General features: G+C 36.8%; 1 protein-coding gene across 1 annotated transcript; it reads right to left on the reverse strand.

The window, feature by feature from the left end:
• Positions 1-23377: 23377 nt before the first annotated feature.
• Positions 23378-25633, reverse strand: LOC145956124 (uncharacterized). The gene is made up of 4 exons (XM_083071684.1): positions 24922-25633; positions 24803-24861; positions 24191-24367; positions 23378-24094 (listed from the first exon to the last, which is right to left on the reverse strand). Exons 1-4 carry the CDS (start codon positions 25631-25633, stop codon positions 23378-23380), a joined length of 1665 nt encoding a protein of 554 aa, XP_082927810.1.
• Between the last annotated feature and the right edge of the window lie 1802 nt (positions 25634-27435).

A 27435-nucleotide genomic window follows, 5' to 3' on the forward strand; every position in this document is an offset into this window, starting at 1 on the left:
ACTTTACATCATACAAAAACAATAAAAAAAGTATTTAGAGATGAAATAGAGATATGAACAACAATGCAAACTTTAGATACAAAGATGAAAAATGCAAACATCATACGCTTATTTATAACGCATGCTACTATGTAAAGGAAATTCACGCAAGCCATGCATATCAGACTAAAGATTCCCGAGAATACAACATGAGAATCACGGGGGACTTAAGGACCTTCACAGGGCAAGATTATTGCAAAATGTTAACCAGGGAGACACTTACTACCACATGCAAAGCGTCTACCCTGGTGACGCTTTTAAACCACAACAAGAGCCTCGCCAAGATTTTCACCCTAAACCCTAAATATTCTCACATTCTACTGACTACTATCACGGGCATCACAGACTCACCCTAAACCCTAAACAAGATTTGCATGGCATCACCATATTGCAAAACATCACTCAGGGTGATGCTTTTAGCAAAACAATTCATGCATACAAGACATCTATAGTGATAACGTTTTTAGATCAAAAACCATGCTTACAAGACATCTAACATAGTGACGTCTTTAGTTTCAAAAAGTTTGGACAAAAGACGTCCGCCATGGTGACGCTTCTTGTTCAACATGGCTTCCATGCATGCCATGTAAAACATGTATTGAATTTCATTATCCTCCCTAAAGAAAACATCATATATGATGACATTTTTTGCATCTTCTCTCTCCTACATGGCAGAAATAATTAATTTTTTAATTAATTTATTTCAATAATTTTTTTTATTTATTTTTGGCTAAAAAGCCAAAGTTTTCATATTCGAATGATTTTTTTAATGATTATATGATTACTTTTATTTTTAATGATTTATTTTATTTAAAAAATATTATTTATTTAGTTATATAATTTTTATTTAATTGATTAAAATAAAAATAATTAATAAAAATTCATTTTTTATTTTTTATCATTTTTTTACTCTATTTATTTATTAACTTATTTATTTATTTATTTCTCTCTTCTTTTTATTTTTCCACATCTATTTCCAACTATTTTCATTTCTCAACTAGAAGTGTGTTGTTTATTCGAATAAAACAACTTTCTAAAAATAATTTTATTCAAATAAATGTTATTTAATCAAATTAATAATTTTACAGGGTAATATTATAATTCTTTTATTAAATGTAAGAAAAAAATATCTTTATTCAACATATATTTAATCAAATAAAATAATGTCCAAAAGTTACTTATTCAAATAAACATATGTTTTATTCAAATTATACTTATTCAAATAAAACATATGTTTATTCGAATAAGCATTTGTTTTATTTGAATAAACATATGTTTATTTAGATAAAACAATGTGTAAGAATTTGCTAGAAGGATAATATTGTAATTTTATTATTTATAATTTTTTCCTCTCCATCCATTCAAATTAAATAGTTTTATAATATTATTTCTTTTATTTCTTAATTATTTCTCTCAATCAAACAACCTATTTTTTATTTTTATTTTTTTTTTATCTATTTCTACTATCTTATTTCTCTATTTTCTATTTCTCTTCATTCTATTTTTCACATATTTCTCTCCTTAGAACCAAACATAATGCAAATGAATAAGACCATCAACATAGTGTTTTTTTTTTTAAAAAAAAAATATATTCACGTGTATAAATAAAAAAATACAAAAAAAAATGTGAATATTTTAAAAATTGTTTAAATTTTTATTATTGGAATAAAAGTGCTAGCTGTTTATAAGTTTTTTAAAATGTGATATAGTATTATTGTGGGACACAAGAAAGCAAAATAAGATATTGCGCATGTTCTCATGATCATTATTGAGATGGAGGCTAGGGTGTAGCCATTAGATCGGAGGTAGGCTCATCCACAGAATGAGGAGCGAGGGACCAAGCAGCTGGAGACGCACCAGATGAAGCTATCACTCTGTTACGGTGTGCTCGCACTTCCCCGACCCTAGCTTTGCGATTGCGATCATTGCTTCCGCCATATCTTCACCACGTGCACCATCACATTCACATGCAAGAGGAGCATCATGGAGCATAACACCATCGAAAACTCGCACACCGAGTTAGGTGCATGTACATGATACCAAATTAAACTTCAAACATATATTCTAATAATATTAAAATGTTGTACCCATAATATAAGTCAAAGTCAAACCCATATCCTATATCTCCAAAATCTTTGTGATGTTCACCTGCTACTACTACCACTAGGTTGATTATCACATGAATATAGCCCTAACACTGATGGTCAAATTGCAATACTAATAATGGTTACATGCCAAATCTAATGGTTTTTTCACTTCCACAAGAAAAATTGGTGATCGTGAGAATCTAGGCCCCACCACCATCATCCCTCATATATTTGTACTATGCAACGTCCCTTTTAAGGTGTAGTAGGCTGCTACAGAGTTGTGGGCACGTTGTGGACAGAGTAGGGTATGCGTAAAGAGTGAGAAGAGCTAGTAGATTGGGATCCACATGAGCGATTTAGAGTGTGTTTGTTTACGTGTGCATGACGTGATTTTTTATATACAGTTATTTTTACGTATTTTCTTATTCAAACGTGAAGAGAAACAATTGAATCTACGATCTTGACTCTATTCCAACAAATATGCACTTAAAGTTCAATGGTATTTGATTCACGTTATTTAAGACATAATAAAGACAAATAAAAGTATTAGAAAAATATTATATACGCGACATAATTCTTATTTTAATTCTCAACTTGTTCAGTAGGGAAAAATGAGAAATCATTTTATATAGTATGTAACTATATATGTATCATTTTATATAAAATGTAACGGGGTTTATAGGATAAATTAAGCTTAATACAATATATTAGTTGATTTAGATATTATACTTTAATTAAAATTAGATTTTTATCCTTTTGTAGAAATCACAAATATTCTTTAATTGTATTAAAATCCTATTCAAGCTGAACATAAATAATATAATTTGTATATAAAAATTATAAAATTTATCCTACATATTAGGAGAAATTATATTTTTACAATAAATTTGTATACTTTATATAACAAAGAAAGATATGAAAAGAGAATGAGAGAAGCATATAAGACAAATAGGTGATATAATATGTGATATTCTCTAATATAATATAATATTAAATTTTTTAATAAAATAAAACTCAAAATAAAAGTATCACATTAAACTCAAATCTTAAAATGACAAACTAAATTCAAAAGCAATCATGGGGAATATTAAGCTAATGCTAAAATAACTCTAAGGAAAGAATCTAAATCTCTAATGCAATTAATAATAGAAAACAACTTCATAACTAGTGTTCCATGTCACATTCTATTAGAGCATTCCCAACAAAACTATTTACCTCTTCATTCACATAATCAAATTTACTTGTACATACACAACAAAACAAAATGTCAAAAGAAAAAAGGTCTAACTTCAATTTTTGATGTAAAAATTAGTTGAGTACCCACACATAATAAACACAATAATGAACATGCATATAATTTTGTAGTAAACATTCCATTCATGGATTATAATAATCAAGAACATATAGATCAATTCACATTCCGTAGCAATATCATTCATCACATCTCAACATATGTCAATTCCATAATTCAATGAGTATGTTATGTTCATGTAATGGACAAGACTCTCCTAAACTGTATGCATGTGACGTTAGTAAAATCATTGTATCCCAGCTCGAAGGTATGAGTAGTCTAGAAGATCATATTGGGTCACAACTATCACAACACTCTACACTAGGAGAAAATACACCAATGGCGTATCACAATAATTATGTTGACTAAGTTTCACTCCATGTACACAACGTGGCGGAACTAAGGCTCCCATGCTTGGCATGAGTAATAGTAGAGTTGTCGAAACGGGCCGACCCAACCCACCTCAACCTACTTTTTTAAATGGGTTGACCTAGCCTGACCCACCAACCTCATTAATGTCCAAAAATATTTTAACTCGGCTCGGCCCACCATGGATTGGTAGGTTAAACGGGTTGGCCCACCAATTCACCTATTTTTTTTAAAAAAAATTTAACTTAAAACAAACTCCAATATAAAATAATTTATTATAATCTAAAGTAAAAATTGTCAAACTAAGTATCATGCATACAACATTAAACTTAAATTAAAAAGTGTACAACTTTAAATAATCAAAACAAAAAAATAAATATCCTCTCATGAGAGTGATTATTCATCAATATTAAATTTCATTGGAGGCTTGAGTAGATATATTTATAGTAATTTCATGTTATTTAACATCAACTTTATTTTTATCTACAAAAATATGGTATCTTGTTAAAATAATACATATATAATAATAAATGGGTTAAGTGGGTTGGGTTGATGGGTGTGTAAGTGAATTGAGTGGGGCAGCTCGACCCACCACGGGAGGGTTGGGTCGAAAGTGGACTGGGTTACATTTTTTGACTCATTATGAAAATTTCCATTTTTTTGGCCCAGCCCAACTCGTTTTCAAGGTGGGCTAAGTTAGTCCATAATCGAAACCCATTTTGACAGCTTTAGACGTGACCATACTCATATCCAGTGTCATCAATGTCATGAGCACTTTGTGGCTCTTATGTCAACGGGTCCCCTTTCATGCCTGACGTGATTTCACACAGAGTTTTCTATTGCTACGTGCCTAATAGCCTCAAGTGGTGTTCTGTGTGATATCAAAACATGTTTTTTTTTTTTTTTTTTTTTGCATAATTTGCAAATTACAAGTTATACAACATAGGGGTATCTACTACATAGCTATTTCATTCTACCCTATAGGTTTTTCATTCATATTTATTTCTCCAATAATTTGCTTTGTATTAATCTTTAGGGTTCCTTCGAAATCCAAAAACACTCATAGATTCACATTTAGAGACAATATCACAAATCATAATTACAATCACAATTTGACAACATCATCAAAATACAATAGCACGACAAATACATATATGCATCACATTCAGAATCAATTTTGGATTTAATCCCTCATATATTTAAATAAAAATAACGAAATTGGGAGCCATATATTAAAAAAATGAGATATTACATGTTAAAGAAAGATTAAGAGAAAAATGATATTATATATAAAAGTATTGTAAAAACTTGTATAAAGAACATAATTCTCTCAATTTCATAACATATTTTATTGGATTGATCGACTCGTCTCTCAAAATTTAAATCTTGTCTAGGAAATGTATGAAGTGTCTTCACTTCGAGTTAAACATAAGTTTTGAGGACATTGATATTTCATTATGATATTGAATTTGGATTTGACAAATTCCTATATGACAAAATTTTTAAGAATTTAATATTTAGAATGTCTATCTTGTCTTGTCATTCTTAAGTGAGTTGATGAACTGAACCATGACTCACTTTATCATCCTTATATTTATATATATCTTGTTCTACGTCAATTCAAAATAATTTCTGTTGTAATATGATTAAAGGTATGTTTGAATAAACTTTGTTGGAAACACTTCTACAAGAAAAAATATATAAAAGGAAAAAATGATAAACTTTTTCAAAAGTTAAAAATTAACTTATATTTAAGCTAATTTGTGGAAATTTTCATATTAACTTTTTTGACAATTTTTTTTAAGTTATGCATAAGTTCGTTTTAGTTTATAAAGAAATTTATTTAAACTTTTTTCCTAGTTTTTTCTCTTAGAAGTGATTAAATATAGAGAAATTTATCAAAAAAATAAATTCTAAATGTTTATTGTTACATTATCATATTAAAATTTATCATGAAAAATATACATTTTTGACAAACTTTTATGTAAGTCATAACAATCAACATAATAAAAAATGTGATAGTATTTTTTGTAAATAATGACACATTTTCTTAATTGATTGTTTTAAATAACATAAGAAATTATTTTTCTTATCGAATACTTGTTTAATTGATAAAAAAAAAAGTAATTTTTATGTTGGTTAAAAATGACCGACATAAAGCCTTTTTACACATAAATCTTCTCCTTTTAAATTTTAAAAAATAAAATCTCATGGTTTAAATCATCAATCCACACCCTAATCCTTCCCACCAATTATTCACAATAATTCACGATCTCTCTTTTCACTTTTCACTCGATTCACTCTTCATTAGTTCCAACCATGTTTTGGGAATGACAATCGGAGCGGAGAAAAAGCCAACAAAGAAGAAGGTGGGCGAGAAGTCTTTTTGATTATAGTCATGTATTTTATTTTTCCTTTTGTAAACGTAACTCTCACCCTTCTCTTTTTTTCTGAAAGCATTTTTCAGATATAAGAAAGCTCGAAGGGTTTGACATAGGTAACTTTTTTATATTTGTTAGGATGTTTAAAATCGAATCAAGGCAAACTTTTAAGCACAACTCTATATCTCAACAAGCATGACAGTGCTTAATACTACAAGAAGGAAGGTCATTCCCAACGATATTTATTGTTGACAAATATTAATTGTTGTTGGTAAAAAATGTTGTCCCAGCGAAAAAATTATCGTTGCATGTCGCTGCAAGAATTGCTGTTGCGAAAAGTTTTGCAGCTATATTTGATGTCGTTGTCAATATTTATACATTAGCAATAACAATTGTCATTATAATTTGGCACAATTGTTGTTTCCATTAATAATTTGTACTAACCACTATAGTCGTTGTCATATTTTACATATTTTAACGACTTTTATCGCTACAAAAAATAACATTTCTATATAACCTTTTTTTAACAATTAATATCGCTAAAATTGAATATATTTTCTTAACAACTAAATTTGTTATAATAAAGTATCTTTTGTTGACAATTAAAATTGTTATAATAAAGTGTTTTTTTCCCTTAATAATATCGACTAAATTTTTTCTTAATAACAGAAGTCGTGACCATAAATTACCATTTCTTAACAACGTGCACCATTATAAAATTATATATATATATATATATATATATATTAAATTTTACTTTATTAACAATTATACGTTATTTTTAAAAATTAATATTGATAGACCCAATTTAATTATTACAACAATTTAAAATTATATCAAATTTAAATAATATTAAAGAATATATATATATATATATATATATATAATGTATCAACAAAATATATACACAACATATTATAAATGTGAATAAATCATTCATTACATAATTTAACGTCTAAAGTTTAAGTTTCAACTAAAAGAAACTAGTTAACATATGATCAATAATACTATTTTCTACATCAACAGATTCTTCTTTTTGCATTACTCCCCTTGTAATAGTTGAATCACCACCTATTCACCTGCAATTTGAACACAAATATAGTTTTAATTTAACATATTTTTCTTAAGCAAATAATCAAAAAAATTGAAAAGCATAGAAGTATCATCATAATTTACGTGATTCTACTATATTATAGTCATGACAAAAACATTTATGCAAACATCCAAAACTCATCATGTAACACCAACCATATTCTCACACCAAACACATCCATATGGAATATTAAGTTGTGGTTTTCATTCATTGAACAAAATTGTATCATATTTTCGTCACTATGATCATCCCATCAAACATTATCCTCCAAGACTATTTTCAGATATTCTAATTTTTTTTATCTAATTAACATGTCCCTGAACAGGAATTTGAGTTTAGCATTCAAAAACTAGTGAGTTAAACAATATATATATATATATATATATATATTGGATGTTGAATTCAGTTTTAAAGTATTATAATGAAATATTGATGAGTCCTTTTTATTTGAACTAGCACAAAATTGTTTCAATTTAGGTATTTTACATTTAAACTTTCTTTAAGAACGGAGATAGACGAGAACAAAGTAACTAATAAGCGTTCATTTCAAGATTTTCATTAATGATTATCAAGCAATAATTATCATGCATGTAGATACTCAAATAAACAGAATGAACAATACATATATTGGCAATACAAATCATTGTCCACTTCGCATAATCATCAAGTTACAATATCATGATTTTTAGAATAAAAAACTATGAACTACGAACTACACTATGGTATTAAACAAAACTAAACTAATCCTAGAAAAAGAAAGAAAATATGGCCAAGAAGTTGTCATATCTAACAATTCCATGCACAGAAGTCATATGCGCAGGCGGTGAGTGCTTATGAGAGTGAAAGTATGATTTTTCCAACCCCTTGTGAAGGGATATGTTTCTCATATTTATAGAGTTAGCCGAGAGCGGTTAATTTTGTATACGTACGTTGTGGGCTCGTAACTGCTATCCACTACCTCCATTTTGTGGCTTAAGCCGAGAACGGTTAATTTTGTATGCGTACGTTGTGGGCTCGTAACCGCTATCCACTATCCCCATTACGGGGCTTAAATGTAACTTTTTATAACTGTTTTATCCAACATTATTTTTTGTTTCTCCGACTTACTCGTTTAGTATCCACCCATGTATAATTGTTCCCACATTGCTCAGGTAACCTCTGTTAACTTATCGACTTACCCTCGAATACCTATATGCATTTGGTCATACTTATCCTTTATTTGTTTATATGGCTTGTGTACTTTCAATTGACTTTTCCGAGTAGATCTCGAGAGAATCTTTTCGAGTAGCCCCAACAGATGCCCCCTAGGAATTTAGTTTTCGATGAATATGTCGAGTCGAGGAGGACTAAATTCCTACTTGTGTCTATCTTTTAATAAATCTTTCTTTTCATGCCTCGACGCAGAACACATTACTTTTGTTGATTGATCACTTCTTGGCCTCAAACACCTTATGTTCGATATCAATCCCCTTTTGATCTTAAACACCCTGTGTTCGATGAAAACCTATCTTGAGCATGTCTCAAATGTGGTTATTGCTTTCATTATAACTTACTGTCCCCTCATAAATTATGACGGCGCGTGCTTACGTTTCCCTAGGTTTTTGTCCGTTTGATTTGAAACGTTTTGGCAGCTGATTTGATAATCTGATATGTGGGCCCCTACACTTAGGCCCATTTAACTTGTTTAAAAGATTTCATCTAGGGTAAATCTTTTTTACTACCTTCACTGCGCCCAAGTCTTCTTCTTTCTTATCTGTTCTTGCGTTCTTTGATTTCTTGCCTTTCAGTACTACCATGGCTTCCTCCGCTACTTCCACTTCGGCTACTGCTTCAGTTCTTTCCCTGACATTAGCTTCTGCTTCATCTACACAATCCCTTCCCCTACTAATGACAATGCTACGGTCTGTACAGTGAAAGATGGTGATGAGACCTTCGTCCCCATCCCAGGCATGGAAGAAGCAAGCCTCAAGATTTTTCATTCCCAGGTACTTCTCCCTTTCTCTCTTCAAGATGGTCCTACTCATGCTTTTCTAGGTCCGTTCATGGGTCAAAATAATAAAAAATTTGGCAATACTTTTCTTCCTGAGGATTCCTCTACTTTACCATTTATTTACTCCCCACAAATAGACTTGACCCTATTTGGAGATACTACTAAGATCTTTAGGGCGTTTCCTCCCACCAAAGATAGGCATTTACAATGGTTAGCACGTGTAGAAGGTTCAATGCGTTCTATGTGGGCAGAGGCTGGTATATTTGAATTCGTTCAACTAGCCAAGTTTGATTTACACCTTTTTGACCCTCAAATGCTTCTTTCTGCAATCTTTTTCTGGAACAGAGAAACTCGAGCTTTCGAGTTTCCATGTGGCTTTGTGTGCCCTACCTTATTAGATATTGCAGCTATCATTGGATTAGCACCCATAGGGGATAAGTTTTACCCAGATGCCTATGAGGAAGAGATTTTTATAAAAGAGACTTCCATTTCTTGGGACAAAAAGACTTATTTGGCTCTCATCAATGCTCATATGGGAAAACTGGATACTCTCGTTTCGACTTCAGAACATATTGCTTTTTTAATGTATTGGCTGTCTGCTTGTGTTTTCTGCACTCCCTCTCTTCAAGTTCCCAAATACTATTATATCTTGGCTCAAGCTCTGCATTTAAAAAAGAAAATCTGCTTGAGTAAACTTTTGTTGGCCTCTCTATATACTTGCCTCGATGAAGCCTCGGAGAGTCTCTTTCGCGAATCTGGTCCTCGCAATCTCTCTGGACCGCTATGGTTATTACAACTATGGCTCAACGCAATTTTGGAGCAGAAACTTTCACTTACTTCTTATTTTGCTCCTGTATGTGAACTCGAAGGAGCCCGTTTGACCACCCTTACACCTTGAAAGCGTTCAATCGACAATTTCACGAAACATATTAGCGCGATTCTTAGTTTTGTTGAGTTCAGCGAAGACTTGGCTCCTTTCATACGTCCTACTTTGATAGGTCCCTCTTGGCTTTGACATAACAACCAGGTTGGAAATATTTCTCCGAATTCCGTTAGGATGTGGTTTGGCTTTTTATCATGGGATGATATTCTATCTGAAATGCGGCAAAAAGATGTGAGAATCTATCCTTACCAACCCCAAATGTTTGCTTGACAATTTGGCCTCTGCCAAATGAGACCTCTTCCACTTCGTCGTAAAGAAAGAATAGATGCTGATATTTGTGTCGAAAAGGGAGACTACAAGGATGTGTTAGATTTTATCTTACGTCCTGAGAAACAACTTTTTCTTACTCCTTGCACCTTTTCTGCTTCTTTCTTAGTCTCGAAGTGTTTTCTTCGTTGGTGGTGTGAATATTATATAGACAAGATATTCACCTTCGATGATTTTTTAAAGAAGCTGATTAATTCTCCTCTTTCTTCACAGGGCCCGAAACTACCAAGTTCTTACAAGAATCATACTATTATTTATCAATTCGAGCAATTTTTTAAAGTTTGTTATCGACCTGACAATATTGGTCGAACCATCTTTGATGCCTTTGTCTCTTTATCGAAAATTGTACAGAGGAACATCCACTCAAAAAAGGTTACTAATCCTCGAGGAAAAAATGATTTTGAAAAATTTTGCCCTAAAAATATTCCTCCTCTTCTAAATGCTCGTTTTGGTTTAGTCAAACATTTATCTCACCCTCCTTGGGTGAAGACAGTTGATCCATTTTACCTCGAGCGCAAAGAAATTCCTGTAAAAGATCGAGTTACCTACGCGAGATGTTCCGTGTATGATTTTCCTCGAGAGAGATGGTGGCCTTTATGTTGGGTCGATAACCGCTACCTTCCTCCTGGTAAATATCTGTAGCAAAAAACAACTTCACTATTATCGCTCTTACCATTGCTTGATCTCTACTTCTATTTTTCATAGCTGTTGTTCCTCAAAAGGTCCCTCAACACCCTGACCAGACTCCCTAGTGGGAGAGTGATGATAATGATGATGACAGCTCTCCGTTAAAAACTTGAAAAAGAAAGACCATTTCTGACAAGTTTTCTCTGTGTTCCAAGGTACAATTCCTTTCTTTCGATCGAACTTACTTAATACCATATTTTCTGAGTATCTTTTTTCTTTTCAGAGTTTCGAGACCTCGAAAAAACAAAAGGCAGATTCGACGAGCGGCAAAATTGTAAGTCATTTGCTTTGTCATTTTCACAATTTTCTTTTCCCTCATTCCTTTTATTTCTTTCAGGTCTCAACGACAAAGAAACTCGATAAAGGGAAAGGGAAACAAACTCATGTCCCTAAACCGCTCTCGACACCAAAGGTCTAAAAGCTTCTCAAAGATGCCATGAAGTCTGCGACCAAGGTATTAAGTTTTTACCCTCACTCCTTGTCCCTTAATTTATCCGAATCCTAAAAAGAAAATATTTCTGATTATAGGATGTTGAGATAATTCAAATATCCTCTTCTCGAGACGTTTCTAAAGACGCCCTTGTTTCGACTGAGGATCCACAAAAGGTTTGACCTTTTCATCGATCTTTCTTCAGTATTTTACTTCTGTTTCTAACTTGTCTTTCCTTCCACAGTTGATTCTTCCTCACTCGAATACTGTCGATATTCCCTTAACGGGGATAACTGCCTCTCAAGATGATCAGGGTGACGCATTTTTGTTTAAAACAATTGAAAATATCAAAACTCTTCACCAATCATCTCAAGATGAAGCTCCATCTTTCGAGCTTAGGCCTCCTATCAGTCTCGGTCATGGTATTATCCCTTTCTTTTTTGTTAATCGCTTTCGATTATGATAATGATGTACAGAAACATGAATGTGCCTCCTTTTATGTGTGCAGACTCAACTGATTCTCCAAAGCCTCTTACTCCCTCACCATCCACCCAAGGTGGTGTCGAATCTTCCAAGCCACCTACTGCCTCGATTCCTTCTGCTGATTTAGACTTAATCAGCTTTTTTCATGATGACATCGAAGTTGACAACATATTTGATGTCTTGGAGAATTGGACGAGTGGAACATCCATTTCTGAGAAAGCACCTGAATCAGTTGCCAATTTCCAACCGTTACTCGAATCATTCTGAACCAAAGCTTATGTCGAGGACCTCGACCAGGCATTTCATGTTCCTGAATTCAAAACTGAGGTCAAACAAATGGTGGATGACCTACTCGCATTTCCAGATCTTCCTCCATAAATTCATCTCAAACTCCAAGAGTTCATCAATCCTTTCACTCTTGCTTATGATCTTCGAGCTAAATGGGTCAACACTTATCACGAAGTGGCCCATATTGAAGTAGGAACCGAAGGTGATCGTGCCAAGCTTGAACATCTTAGGCAAGAGCTTCTTTCGATTAGAAAATCCACTGAAGAGATGATTCCTACTTTAAAGAATTTGCAACGGGAGGAAGCTGATACTGAGAGGTCTATTGAAGCTCTATAGAGTCATTTTAATATCTGTTAATACTCTAATCTTTCGTGAAAATATTTCAAGTATTTACCATTGATTACCTTGCTTACTGCGTTTGAATTTACCTCTTTAGTTACATACGCATTTTTTGAGTATACTTGATTGACCATGAATGGACCTTCCCAATTTTAGGACCATTTGCCCAGATGTCGAGATTTTTGATCTATGGGAAGAATTGCTTTTAACACTAGATCTCCAACTTGAAAACTGCGCATTTTGATTCTCTTGTTGTATGTGTTTTCGACTTTTTCTTTTTGCTGGATGAGATTTTGTAATACCATCAACCTTTCTTCCTCTAAAGATACCAACTCATCATACATTAGATTCCAATAATCTTCGATAGGCAAATCGTTCTGTTTTTGTATGTGAATTGATTGTAGATTAATATCTATAGGTAGAATGGCTTCATGTCCATACACCAAATTGTATGGTGTAGTTCTTGTAGCATTGTAGACCCCTAAAATTGTCCGGGTCGGAAATAAAGCTTGAAGACTCTCGAAGACTGAAGGAAGATCAGCCAGAAGGACTCCTGGAAGGCCCTAGGAGGGTTCTCTGTAGGTCTAGAGGTCTTAGAATAGCTCAAAATAAGGAAGTGGAGGGAATGAAGCCCAATACGGCCGTACTGAACTTAATACGGCCGTATTGAAGCTTCAATACGGCCGCAGTGAACTCAATACGGCGTATTGAAGTTTCTGAAACTTCAATACGGCCGTACTGAAATCAATACGGCCGTATTGAAGCTTCAATACAGCCGTATTGAACTCAATACGGCCGTATTGAAATTTCTGAATTTCAATACGGCCGTATTGAACTCAATACGGCCGTATTGAAGTTCAAAAATTTCAATACGGCCGTATTGGTTCTGTAGCCCGTATTGGGCCTGTTCCCTATAAATATGACGTCAATTGGACGTCATTTGACACTTACACACTCAGTTTTGACTCCCTCCTTGAGTATTCTGGGGTTTTTGAGCAGTGTTCTGCCCTAGAAATCTCTCTGGGAGTCGATCCGACGAAGTTCTGGAATTCCGAGCACTTAGCTTGGAGATTCGAACCTAGTCGAAGGGAAATCCTCCGGATTTCCATAGTCAAAAGTTTTTAGGAAGGAGCGAGCGAGCTTGTAGAGCGAGGGAACGCCAAAAAGCTTCCCAGTTTCACTCAATATAAAAGCACGCTTCAAGAGGTTTCTTCTTAAATCCTTCCTTTTACTGCTTTCTGTGTGCATATTTAAACTGTCATCATGTAGATAGTTAATTTATAATCGCTTATAATAAATAGGGGTAATTTAGTAATTTTACGCTATTATTTTAGAAATAATCTGTCATAGGGAACCCGAAAGGGGCGCTGTGGGGTGCTAACACCTTCCCCACGCGTAACCGACTCCCTTACCCGACTCTGGTTGTAATGGCCAAAGTTGATTTATAAAATCAATTGCCTTATCCCTTTTTCCAATGTTTTGAGTAAAACATTGGTGGCGACTCCACGAACCCTCCTTTTGCGAAAACCACTAATCCATGGAGGGTCCCGCTTGGGATTAATATGGATTGGTGAATCATTTAATAAAATTGCTCGTTTGACAAGGTCTCAGTTTGAGAATACGTCATTCTAGCAATCCATATTTTTAAACAAATAAACGAGTCCAACCATCCTTCGCGAATGCCGAAAGCCCGTTTCGGGCCGGTGGCGACAGATGGCGACTCCACTGGGGAAGCCTCGAGAGTCAGTCCCATTTAGTGACAGATTATTTTTAACAAATAATAGTTAAAATTACTTCATTACCCCTTGCTTGTGTGATAACATGCTTTATATATTTGGCTTTAAAATAACTGTTGTTTGTTTAAATTTCCGCAATTGTTTGAAATAAATTGCACACAAACCTTTGCACACAACAGTTCCCTCTATACCCGGGGGCATGAGTGGTAATCCATAGGGAGTGGATGTTAGTACGGCCGGTTGATGGGTTTATAGGAGCCTATGAGACCGTTGTCGGAAAAATATCACTCAAGGTGATAACCATGAACTCGAGTCCGACAGTGCGTTGGAACTTTCCATCGACTTACGACGAGAGGAATTGGGTCCCTATAATGGGGGCACCTTGGGGGCCTTTGACCAAGTGAGAACAGTTAGATCCTCCTTGAATATGCACTTTTCTGCAGGAGACCCCTACCTCGTGATTCGCTCGTGACTGTTCGTGGATGAGTGAATTGTTTGTGTAAATGCTTATGTGCAATTGTTTGTGCATTAATAAATAACCTCGTGATAAGGTCTAAGAATAATCCCCATGCATGAAAATACCATGACATGAGAGGAAAAATCATGTGTGAAAATATAATAAAAGTAAGGAGCATAGGCATCATTATCAATAATACCTCATGCATCCTCATCATCATTTATAGGTTCACTAATACCCTCTCGATGTGAGTGAAAGAGACCCGTGACTATTGAGATTCTCCGTTGTGGAGAGATAATAGCCTAGGGAGGGTGATAAACTTTCATCTTAAAAAGGCAGCGCCTCAAAAATGAAAGATTATCAAGCTCACATCAAGAGTGTATTCATATCATAAATAAGCTAATTAGAATAAACATTCATTTTAGAAAGTGGCTGGTCATCTCTCTGTCCTCACACGCGCAAAGAAAATCAAGAAAATGGAAGCGCTAGAGGAACAAAACAAGAAGCTCACGACCGAGCTTTCACAGCTCAAAGAGCAGATGGCGCAAATGGTGGAACTCATGCGTCACCATAACATTCATGGATCTCATCACAGTGACCATGGGTCCCATCATGAGGGAGAGGAGGAGGAGCATGAAGAAGATCCTCCACATGCCATACCTCTTGGGGCTGGAATTATGATCAAAGAGCCCGAGGTTTCAAAAGAACAATTCCACGCCCTAGAGGATCGGTTGAGGGCTATGGAGGGGCATGACTTCGATATTAAAGATGCCGCCGACATGTGTTTAGTGAGGGATATTCAATTCCCTCCCAAATTTAAAGTGCCAGATTTCCCGAGATATGTGGGATCGACTTGCCCCAAGAGTCATCTCACCATGTACTGCCGAAAGATGGCTGCATATGCCACAAACGAAAAGCTCTTGATCCACTGCTTCCAAGAGAGCTTGGCTGATACCGCGCTCAACTGGTATATGCAGCTAGATGGAAATCAAGTATGTACATGGAGGCAGTTGGCCGACGCCTTTCTCAAGCGCTACAAATACAACATCGACCTAACACCTGATAGGTCAGATCTTCAAGCCTTGAGTAAGAAAAATGATGAATCTTTCAAGGCGTACGCCCAACGATGGAGGGAGTTGGCGGCACAGATAGAGCCCCCGCTGTCAGATAAGGAGATGGTGTCCTTATTCATCAACTCGTTGACTGGTCCCTATTACGATAAAATGATAGGGAACACAACGACACTCTTCTCGGACATCATCACCATTGGGGAAAGAGTGGAACAAGGACTTAAAAGTGGGAAGCTGGCTAAGCCTTCCCAATCATATGAAGCTAAGAAGGTCTTCGGGAAGAAGAAAGAGGGAGAAGTCAATGCTATAACCATACCCTCGGCTACTTCCACTTCGAAGTCGGGAAGATCGCAATTCATCCCTGTGAAGAAGTTTGATAAACTTCCGACCACTTATAGCGATCTCCTGCCGAAGCTAGTAGAAGCCAAACTTCTAGCTCATGTTCCACCAAGGAAGATCGACCCACCTTACCCCGATTGGTACAAGCCACAAGACAAATGTTTATACCATTCGGGGGCACCAGGGCATTCAACAGAGAGATGCCTAGCTCTCAAATACAAGGTCCAAAACCTTATTGATGCCGGGTGGGTCACCTTCGATTCGACAGCGCCCGACGTGAGCAAGAATCCTCTGCCAAAGCAGGAGTAGAGAGAAGAACAAGCCACGATAGGGCCCCTTCATATTTCTCTTTTAGGGACTCATGATCAGTACCCGAGATCATGAGAACCTTTTCATGTAAATAAGGGTTTTTGTACAGTTTTAATACATATCAATAAAGAGGCATTTTTCACATTATTCTCTTTTTTGTTCTTTTCTCATTAACATTAATAATTCTAAACCTAAACAGAACCAATAAAATAATTATGTCTGTAATTGTTCGCTCTGACCGGGATCCGAAGGTGAAAGGTTTGAGTTGGACAGTGATGAGGAAACCATTTCTCCGGATCTGCAAAGATTGCTAGATCAAGAAGCTCGTCAAGAGAAATTGGAGACTATAAATTTGGGGCATGGCCGAGAGATAAAAGAGGTCAATATTGGGACCCATATCAGTGATGAAATAAGGACACATGCTTCCGCTATGATTATAATAAAATCATTCTTCATTGCTTCTTTTCTTGCTTATAATAAAATTCTAAACCACATTATCTTTAACCTTGTTTGAATAAACATGAGTGAGGTTAAAATCATCTTAATAAACCCACATCATTTTTATGTGGAAGTGTGTGTGACAACTTGGAGCACCTTCCCTTGGCCTTGACAAGTGCCATCATGGGTAAAAAGAAAATCTTTCAAAATAAAAGAAGCTCGGCAGGAAACCCAAAAAGGGGACTGCGCAAAAATAAGAGCAAAAGACCCGCTAGGAATCCCACGAAAGGGTGACCTAGGCAAAAGTTAGGGTTATAAAAATAAACAAAAACAAAGGTCCGCTAAAACGCCACAAAAGGGTGTTTTAGGCAAAAATAAGGACAATCAAAAAACAAAAGAAATCCATGATGGTACCATGAACCAAATTCAAAAAGAAAGGTTCAAGGGAAGCTATCCAAGTTGTCGAATCACAACACGATTTTTTAACTTCATAAGTGTTTAATCAAACAAGCCTAAACACTTAAGCCTACCTTGGCCACCCATTCTTACAAAAACCATTTTTGAAAAAATAAATTCCCTCTAAAACACAAACTTCAGAATAAAAATATCTTTCCCTTCTTTTCTCTCTTGTCCCAAAAGATTTTAGAATAATCTAGTGGAAGCATGGAGAAATAAATCATCACTGATAATGGATCTAATCTGAACAACAAAATGGTGGAAGAACTGTGCCAAGAATTCAAGATCCAACACCACAACTCTTCCCCATATCGGCCAAAGATGAATGGGGCAGTCGAGGCAACCAATAAGAACATCAAAAAAATAGTGCAAAAGACGGTTGTCTCATTTAAAGACTGACACGAGATGTTACCCTTCGCTCCTCATGGCTATAGGACTTCAGTACGTCCATTTACAGGAGCTACTCCATTCTCACTCGTTTATGGGGTGGAGGCAGTTCTACCCATCGAAGTCGAGATATTCTATCTAAGGGTAATCATGGAAACAAAACTTTCCGAGGCAGAATGGGTTCAAAGCCAATATGACCAGTTGAACCCTATCAAAAAGAAACGGCTGAACGCCATATGCCATGGTCAAGCCTATCAGAGGAAGATCAAAAAGGCTTTTGACAAGAAAGTCCACCCTCGAGTCTACCATGAGGGAGAGTTGGTAATGAAGAAATTACTACCAACTCAAAAAGGGCAAAATCGGAAAGTGTGCCCCAAATCACGGAGGACCATACGTGGTAAAACGAGCCTTCTCAGGAGAAGCATTGATTCTCACAAACATGGACGGAGAAGAACTTCGATACCTAGTCAACATTGACGTGGTAAAGAAGTACTATGCTTGAAGACGTTGCTTGCATGGGCCTGCTAGGATGAAAACCCAAAAAAGGCGTCCTAGGCAAAAGTTAGGGCAAAATAAAAAGCCCGCCAGTACAAGGGTACTAGGCAAAACAACGGCAACGTCCTAGGCAAAAGTTAGGGGCAAAAGAATAAGATGTAAAAACAAAGCAAGCAACGATCGTTTGAATCGAAAACCGAAAGGCGGTTCAAGCGATTATCTTCTAGAAGCAAGCGTCTTGCAGCATCTACACTCCTGGCTCAGGCCGAAGCAATTAGGGGAACGTAAAGAGCAACAATTACAGATATAATTGTTAAGCCCAATGTATATAGCCTACCCTGGCCAGCCATTCTTCAGAAATTTCCTTCTGTATATCTTTCTGTAAAAACACTTGTGAATATCAATAAAAATATCCATTTGTTTCTTTTCTTTCTTGACCATGTGATTATGCCTCTGAATTGGTTTTTCATAAAAATTGTACGAAATTCCATTAATAATCGGTCAATAAAAGAAAATTGGAGGGGTTCCTGTAAAATCCATAATCTCCTGCATAAAGGCTCACAAAAATACTCCCTCGCGTCAATGACAGAAAGTCCTCCAAGAAGAAGAGGATAGGGAGAGCCACTCACTTTTCTAAATAAATGAACAAAAATAAAAAATTGTATTGCATTTGTGCATCACACACACATTAGTTGCACATTCAAAGACCTTATCATGAGGCAACTGCATAAAATAGAAAAATAGAAAATTGCTTGTGTATGACAGCAGCAAGCAAAATACAAAGATTCAGAAAATCAACAGCATCATACAGAATAATTGAGCCTGGAGAGGCTTGCCGAAAGAATACTCTCAAAATAACTGAGCCTGGAGAGGCTCGCCGAAATAATACTCTCTCAGAATAATTGAGCCTGGAGAGGCTTGCCGAAAGAATACTCTCAGAATAATTGAGCCTGGAGAGGCTTGCCGAAACAATACTCCCACAGAATAATTGAGCCTGGAGAGGCTTGTCGAAATAATACTCCTTCAGAATAATTGAGCCTGGAGAGGCTTGCCGAAATAATACTCCTACAAAATAACTGAGCCTGGAGAGGCTTGCCGAAATAATACTCTCTCATAATAACTGAATTTAATTTCTTTAGCACTTTTAATTTCTGTACAGCAAAAGCCAGAAACATAAAAAAGACAAAATACAGAAAAAGCCAAATCAGAAGAAAAGGCAAAATACAGAAAAAGCCGAAAATAAAAAAGGCAAGGATATAGAAAATCCAACAAACAATTTGTACCGAATAACTAAGCCTGGAGAGGCTTACCAAAATAATACTCCACATCCTCCACAGTATGCAGAATAACTGAGCCTGGAGAGGCTCGCAGAAATAATACTCCCCGGAGGGAACCTCAGCTCAAGCTCACGGGAAAATCCCCAGCAAGAGCTATCAAAGCAAGATCGACGCAATCCCCAATGGAAGTGCGATCATCCAAACAGTATATACAAGTCAAAGGACTTAACACTTCCTCAGTGGAAGATAGCTCTCCGACTCAAAGCGCTGAGCGAGGCTAAGCCTGTAGAGGCTTCCTAAATAATACTCTGGGATACAATAAGATCCCCAAATCCCCAATCGCCTACTCAAGAGGCATCCCTGCAAAAAGGAGAAGAAAATAAAAAATATCAATAATTATTCCCCAAGCTGAATTTGGCTTTTCAGCCAATCATTGAACATCAAGATGATATGCCTAACAGAAGAGGCTAATCAAAATCAACGACAAAATCCCCCAGCGGGTAACAGCCTACACAGAGGCATTCCTTCAAAGAAGAGAAAAATCGGAAAAATCAACAACAATTCCCCAAGCGGAATTCGGCTTTTCAGCCAATCATTGAACGTCAAGCTGATACGCCTAACAGAAGAGGCCAATCACAACTAATGACGAAATCCCCTAGCGGATAATAGCCTACACAGAGGCGACAAAAATCAGAAAACCCAAAAGAGATACCCGAATAAGGATAACCGGGATACTCCACCAACGTCAAAAGACGTCAGCCAAACATAAGGCATCGCTCAACTCAGAGAGAGAGCATCTGTGTCTACACCCCAAGGAGTCAAAAATTCCCATGGGTACCAACTAAGCAATGCAAGTTGGGACACAAGAACCTATGAATGACTGCACATCCCCTAGACGGATCCCTGCGTTATCCAGCCCTCAGCGGCACAAAATCAGAAAAACAAACCGTCGAAGCAGCATTGTGGACTGTGGAGACAAACTATACTCAACTACCTCATTTTTGAGAGGCAAGGTCTGGAGAGACGGTACTCAAACAAAGTCTGGAGAGACAGTACTCAAACAAAGTCTGGAGAGACAGTACTCAAACAAGGTCTGGAGAGACGGTACTCAAACAAGGTCTGGAGAGACAGTACTCAAACAAGGTCTGGAGAGACAATACTCAAACGAGGTCTGGAGAGACAATACTCAAACGAAGTCTGGAGAGACAGTACTCAAACAAAGTCTGGAGAGACGGTACTCAAACAAAGTCTGGAGAGACGGTACTCAAACAAAGTCTGGAGAGACGGTACTCAAAGTCTGGAGAGACAGTACTCAAACAAGGTCTGGAGAGACGGTACTCAAACAAGGTCTGGAGAGACGGTACTCGAACAAAGTCTGGAGAGACGGTACTCAAGGTCTGGAGAGACAGTACTCAAGGTCTGGAGAGACAGTACTCAAGGTCTGGAGAGACAATACTCAAGGTCTGGAGAGACAATACTCAGCCATCAGCGTCGTCAGAGGCACGTTGGTGTTAAACTTAGCTACCGAGGTTGTCAGAAGCGCCGAGGTATGCAACAACCTGGAGAGGCTACTCAATAATTTTCCACCGGAAGACGCTACAAGTCAGAAGGTTGGCACATCACCCGGACAATTGGGTCAACTCCTTTACTTGTCAGCCGGTACACCAAAAGACCGTTTGACTAAGTAAAGGGGGGGCAGCTGTAGACCCCTAAAATTGTCCGGGTCGGAAATAAAGCTTGAAGACTCTCGAAGACTGAAGGAAGATCAGCCAGAAGGACTCCTGGAAGGCCCTAGGAGGGTTCTCTGTAGGTCTAGAGGTCTTAGAATAGCTCAAAATAAGGAAGTGGAGGGAATGAAGCCCAATACGGCCGTACTGAACTTAATACGGCCGTATTGAAGCTTCAATACGGCCGCAGTGAACTCAATACGGCGTATTGAAGTTTCTGAAACTTCAATACGGCCGTACTGAAATCAATACGGCCGTATTGAAGCTTCAATACAGCCGTATTGAACTCAATACGGCCGTATTGAAATTTCTGAATTTCAATACGGCCGTATTGAACTCAATACGGCCGTATTGAAGTTCAAAAATTTCAATACGGCCGTATTGGTTCTGTAGCCCGTATTGGGCCTGTTCCCTATAAATATGACGTCAATTGGACGTCATTTGACACTTACACACTCAGTTTTGACTCCCTCCTTGAGTATTCTGGGGTTTTTGAGCAGTGTTCTGCCCTAGAAATCTCTCTGGGAGTCGATCCGACGAAGTTCTGGAATTCCGAGCACTTAGCTTGGAGATTCGAACCTAGTCGAAGGGAAATCCTCCGGATTTCCATAGTCAAAAGTTTTTAGGAAGGAGCGAGCGAGCTTGTAGAGCGAGGGAACGCCAAAAAGCTTCCCAGTTTCACTCAATATAAAAGCACGCTTCAAGAGGTTTCTTCTTAAATCCTTCCTTTTACTGCTTTCTGTGTGCATATTTAAACTGTCATCATGTAGATAGTTAATTTATAATCGCTTATAATAAATAGGGGTAATTTAGTAATTTTACGCTATTATTTTAGAAATAATCTGTCATAGGGAACCCGAAAGGGGCGCTGTGGGGTGCTAACACCTTCCCCACGCGTAACCGACTCCCTTACCCGACTCTGGTTGTAATGGCCAAAGTTGATTTATAAAATCAATTGCCTTATCCCTTTTTCCAATGTTTTGAGTAAAACATTGGTGGCGACTCCACGAACCCTCCTTTTGCGAAAACCACTAATCCATGGAGGGTCCCGCTTGGGATTAATATGGATTGGTGAATCATTTAATAAAATTGCTCGTTTGACAAGGTCTCAATTTGAGAATACGTCATTCTAGCAATCCATATTTTTAAACAAATAAACGAGTCCAACCATCCTTCGCGAATGCCGAAAGCCCGTTTCGGGCCGGTGGCGACAAGCATCTCTTGGCGAATTTCTATAGGCCCACAACACCTGGACGAGTGTTTCATGCCAATTTCGAGGCTTGCTCGAAATGTGTTTCTTAATCAAACTGATGATTATTTTGTTAGCGGCTTCAACTTGTCCATTTTCTTGTGCATAATACGGTGTCGAAGCTACTAATTTAATCCCTCTCGATTGAGCATATTTAGTAGCTTTAAAGACTGTGCCTTGATCTTTAGTAATTGTTTGGGGGATCCCAAGTCTTGTTATGATATGATCTTCAACAAAATCAATTATGTCTTTTTGATCAACTTCTTTCAAAGGAATTGCCTCCACCCAATTTGTAAAGTAATCTATGGCAACTATTATATACCTGTGATTTTTTGAGGAAGGTGGGTAAATTTGTCCTATTATGTCAATTGCTCAACCTCGAAATGGCCAAGGTTAAATGATTGAATGTAACTCACTCGTTGGTACCCTTTGTATTGGTCCATGTTTCTAACATTCTTCGCAGCTTCTAGCGAATTCGATACAATCCTTAATTATGGTTGGCCAATAGTTCCCTTTTCTCGACAAAGTCCACTTCATTTTCTCACCTACTTGATGTGCCCCACAAATACCTTCATGTACTTCTGCCATAACTATATAACTTTCATGATTCCCGAGGTATTTAAATAGAGTTCCATCGAAACCCCTCTTGTATAATTCGTTATTTAACATGACGTAATTAAGGGCTTGGAATCTAATCTTTCTTTCGACTTTCAAATTTGGATTTTGAAGGTACTCGATCAATTCTTTTCTTCAATCTTGATGGCTCGATGTATTAATAGTTAGGCTTTCCAGATTACATATTAGTTCATTCTCTATATGAATCAAGGATTCGAGACATCCCTTACTCATTTTATACCCTGATGCGATTTGAGCCAGTTCATTTGCGATTGTGTTTGCATTTCGAGAAATGTGTTCTAACTCAACCTCATCGAACGTGTTTAGTAACTCAATGGCTCGAGTCTTGCATTCGACCAGTTTTTCATTTGAGCATTTATACTCCTGAGTTAATTGTTTAATGACGAGTTGGGAATATCCTCGAACTACTATGGTCTTAGCTCCTAATTCCTTAAGGATTTCGAGTCTAGTAATGAGTGCTTGATATTCAGTTTCATTATTCGAGTAACCTTTGTTTGTTTTTAGTGATAATTTGGTTAGAATTCCTTCAGGGGAAATGATTAACAAGCCTATACCAGTTCCTAGCTCATGTTTCGAGCCATCAAAAAATAATTCCCAAGGCTTAGTTGTTAAGTAATTGATTTGTTCAGTTAATTTTGAGTGATCTACAAGAAAATCAGCAATTACTTTTCCCTTAGTGGATTTGAGAGGAACAAAATTTAGTGAATATTCAGTTAATGCAAGTGCCCATTTTCCAATTCGACAATGCAACACAGGTTTACCCAACATATACTTAATCACATTACTTCGACAAAATATCAATACATCAAAAGGTCTAAGATAATACTTCAACTTTGTACAAGCAAAATATAAACTTAAACATAATTTCTCTAAAGGAGTATATCTAATCTCTACTCCGACCAACATTCTACTTAGATAATAAATGACTCTTTCGATGCCATTATTATCATCCTGCACCAGCATGCCCACAATAGTCGAATCGTTGGCTAAAACATACAATTTCAGCTGTCTTCCTTTAGAAGGTGGTGCTATGACTGGAGGATGAGCCAAATAGGCTTTGATTTCCTCGAATGCTTTCTGGTGCTCCTCTTTCCATTGAAATTCCTCCTCATTTTTTAAACGTAATAATGGGGAAAACACTTTAGTTCTGCCAGATAAATTCGAGATAAATCTTCTGAGAAAATTTACTTTACCTAGGAGAGATTGAAGTTCTTTCTTGTTCGATGGAGGTCTAGTTTTCATGATGGCCTTAGTTTTATTTTTATCCACTTCGATCCCTTTTTGATGCACGATAAATCCTAAAAATTCACCTGCTGTAACACCAAAAGCACATTTTAGTGGATTCATCTTTAGACCATGTTTTCACATTCTCCCGAAAGATAATTTAAAATGAAGTAAATGTTCCTCCTTTCGTTTTGACCCAACGATTATGTCATCAATGTATACTTGTACAAACTTACCAATCAAATCATGGAATATTAAATTCATTACCCTTTGATATATGCCACCTGCATTATTTAATCCAAATGGCATCATTACCCATTCATATACACCTAAAGCCCCTGGACATCGAAAAATAGTTTTCGATATATCATTAGCTGCAATGTAAATTTGATTATATCCAGAATAACCATCTAATAGACTTATAATTTTGTTACCTGCAGCTGCGTCTATCATTATCTTAGAGATAGGCATAGGATATTCATCTTTGGGGGTAGTTGAATTAAGATCTCGAAAGTCAATACATACCCTGAGTTTTCCATTTTTCTTGATAACAGACACAACATTCGATATCCACTCAGCATATCTTGAAGTCCTGATAAACTTAGATTTCAACAACCTCTCAATTTCCTCCTTAATCTTATCAACAACTTCTGGGGCAAATCTTTGAGAATTTTGTTTTACTGGCTTCTTCCCAGGGATTGTTGGAAATCTATGATCTACTAACCCTCGATCCAAACCAGACATTTCATCATAATCCCAAGCGAAGCAATCTTTATACTCGTGTAACACTCGAATCACTTCCTTCCTTAGCTTTCCTTGCAAGAGTTTGCTGATATAAGTGATTTTCTTGTTTTTGACAGTACCTAAATTGATTTCTTCGAGTGGATCTTGAGATTCTAACTTGTGTTCTTCATTGCTTGGCCTTTCGAATCCCAATGATGAGTCATCAAAAATACAATCTAACTTTGTCTCTAGCTCTTGCCTTTTATCAACTTTCACATTCTCGACCTCTTGGACTACTCGATCATTCTTTGTTTTTTGGTGGTTTTCTTTTTCTTTTCCTTCGGCCATTGTGGCCGCCCTGTCCTTTTCTTTCTCTTCGATGTTTTCACCATTTACGGCCTTCTCGACCGTCTGTTCGGCCATATAGGCTGAAATTTGAGCTAAAAATCTCGAATACAGATCCTGATGTTTCATTCCTGCTCTTGAGCCGATTCTATCTCGGCTCGAATCACAAATCCTCTCTTTACGTCCCAACAGAACATTTTCTTGATACCTTCCTCTTCATCCATCATGTTAGCATTATGGGCATCGAAAGGCTTGGTTTTTGCAAACGCGATCAATTGTTGATCTGCAAAGTACATGCCTACTTCGTACTCCTTCTGGTCTGCCTCGAGTACTTCTAAACCTTCATCATCATTCCAGAAAAAGATCTTCTGGTGAACATTCGAAGGAACAACTCCCACTCCATGTATCCGTTCTTGACCCAATAGAACACTGAAATTTGCCTTCGACGGAGTCACGATGAACATGGTTGTTCATTTCACACTTCCTATCTGCACATTGAGCAAAATCATGCCCTCTGGTTGCGATGACTTTCCTGCATAATCTGATATGAGGATGTTATGAGGCTTTAGATCAGTCATGGTCTTTCCAAACCTCTTCAGCATGGTTCTCGGGAGTATATTTATGGTTGCTCCTCCATCAACCAACACTTTGCTCACTTCATGTCCCTCAATCATCAAAGTTAATAATAAAGGCTTAAGATGAGCCTTCATATCCTCAGTAGGAGAGTCGAACACAACTGAGTTAAATTTAGGAATAACTCAAGAAATCTGGTTGACCCACACAATCTTCGACTCATAGCTGGGATCATCGAAAAAATCCTTTCTATGGATATCTTCTTGCTCATTAATAGATTCCATGGCCCCAGCATATTCAGAAGATAAAATCGACACTATCCCATAAATATCTTCCAAAGAGTCGTCAAAACCACTCTTGAAGCAATCAGTTATCATGTCTTCATCATCCTCAATGAACTTTCGAGATGATTCACCTTTCTAAGGTACTGGGATCGAGAAACGATTCCCTCTAAAACCTTCAAAAGTCGCTTTCCTCATTCTCTGTTGTCTCCTCCACTGGGTCTTAGTCAAATTATTGAAAAGTTGTCTAAAACCTCGCCCATAATTTCCAAACATATTCAAAAAATTCCCAGGAACTCCAGACAAATTCGAGAATTTCCCAGGAACTCCTTGGAATGTGGGCCCAGCATAATTCATGACCTATTTCCCTCGACCCATTCCAGCCATTTGCCTTGGTGGAGCATTCCATTTTCCTACTAGGACATTAGCATTTGGCACGAAAGTATTGCCAAACTTCAATGAGTTATGCATCTCCATTTTTCCCATTAGAGCATTATACTGAGGCATATGTATCTGCCTCATTGTCAACCCAGTGTTCAACCCAGTGTTAGGTTTTGCCTTTTCTCGAAGCTTCTCAGCTTTGTAGTTTTTCATTACCTCCAATTCCTCGAAGGCTTTAGTAGCAGCTCTGTCGAATACTACACTGCATCGAGGACAAAGCATGACTTCCCTATCAACATCCTTTTTCTTAGACAGGAATTTGACCAAACTATCTCCCTCCTTTGGATGAATAGGTTCCTCCTCTTTGGCAAAGTCATCCAACAGTTCCTCGAGTTTTTCATCAGAGATAGGCTCGACATTCTCATCTTCCTCAATACTTACTTCGACCATGTTAATCCCCATTGAGACTGGCTCTACATACCCAGTATGAGCTGCAAATGGATGAGTATCCACTTTCATATCTTTTTCCTTGAAATCTAGACGACCCTCAGTGATCGCCTTGATGATCATGTTCCTGAAACGCACACAATTATTAGTCCAATGACCATACATATTATGATACTTACAGAATTTCTTCCCTTTTCT

This window comes from Cajanus cajan, chromosome 3, assembly GCF_000230855.2.
Source record: "Cajanus cajan strain Asha chromosome 3, NIPB_CcT2T_4, whole genome shotgun sequence".
Lineage (NCBI taxonomy): Eukaryota > Viridiplantae > Streptophyta > Magnoliopsida > Fabales > Fabaceae > Cajanus > Cajanus cajan.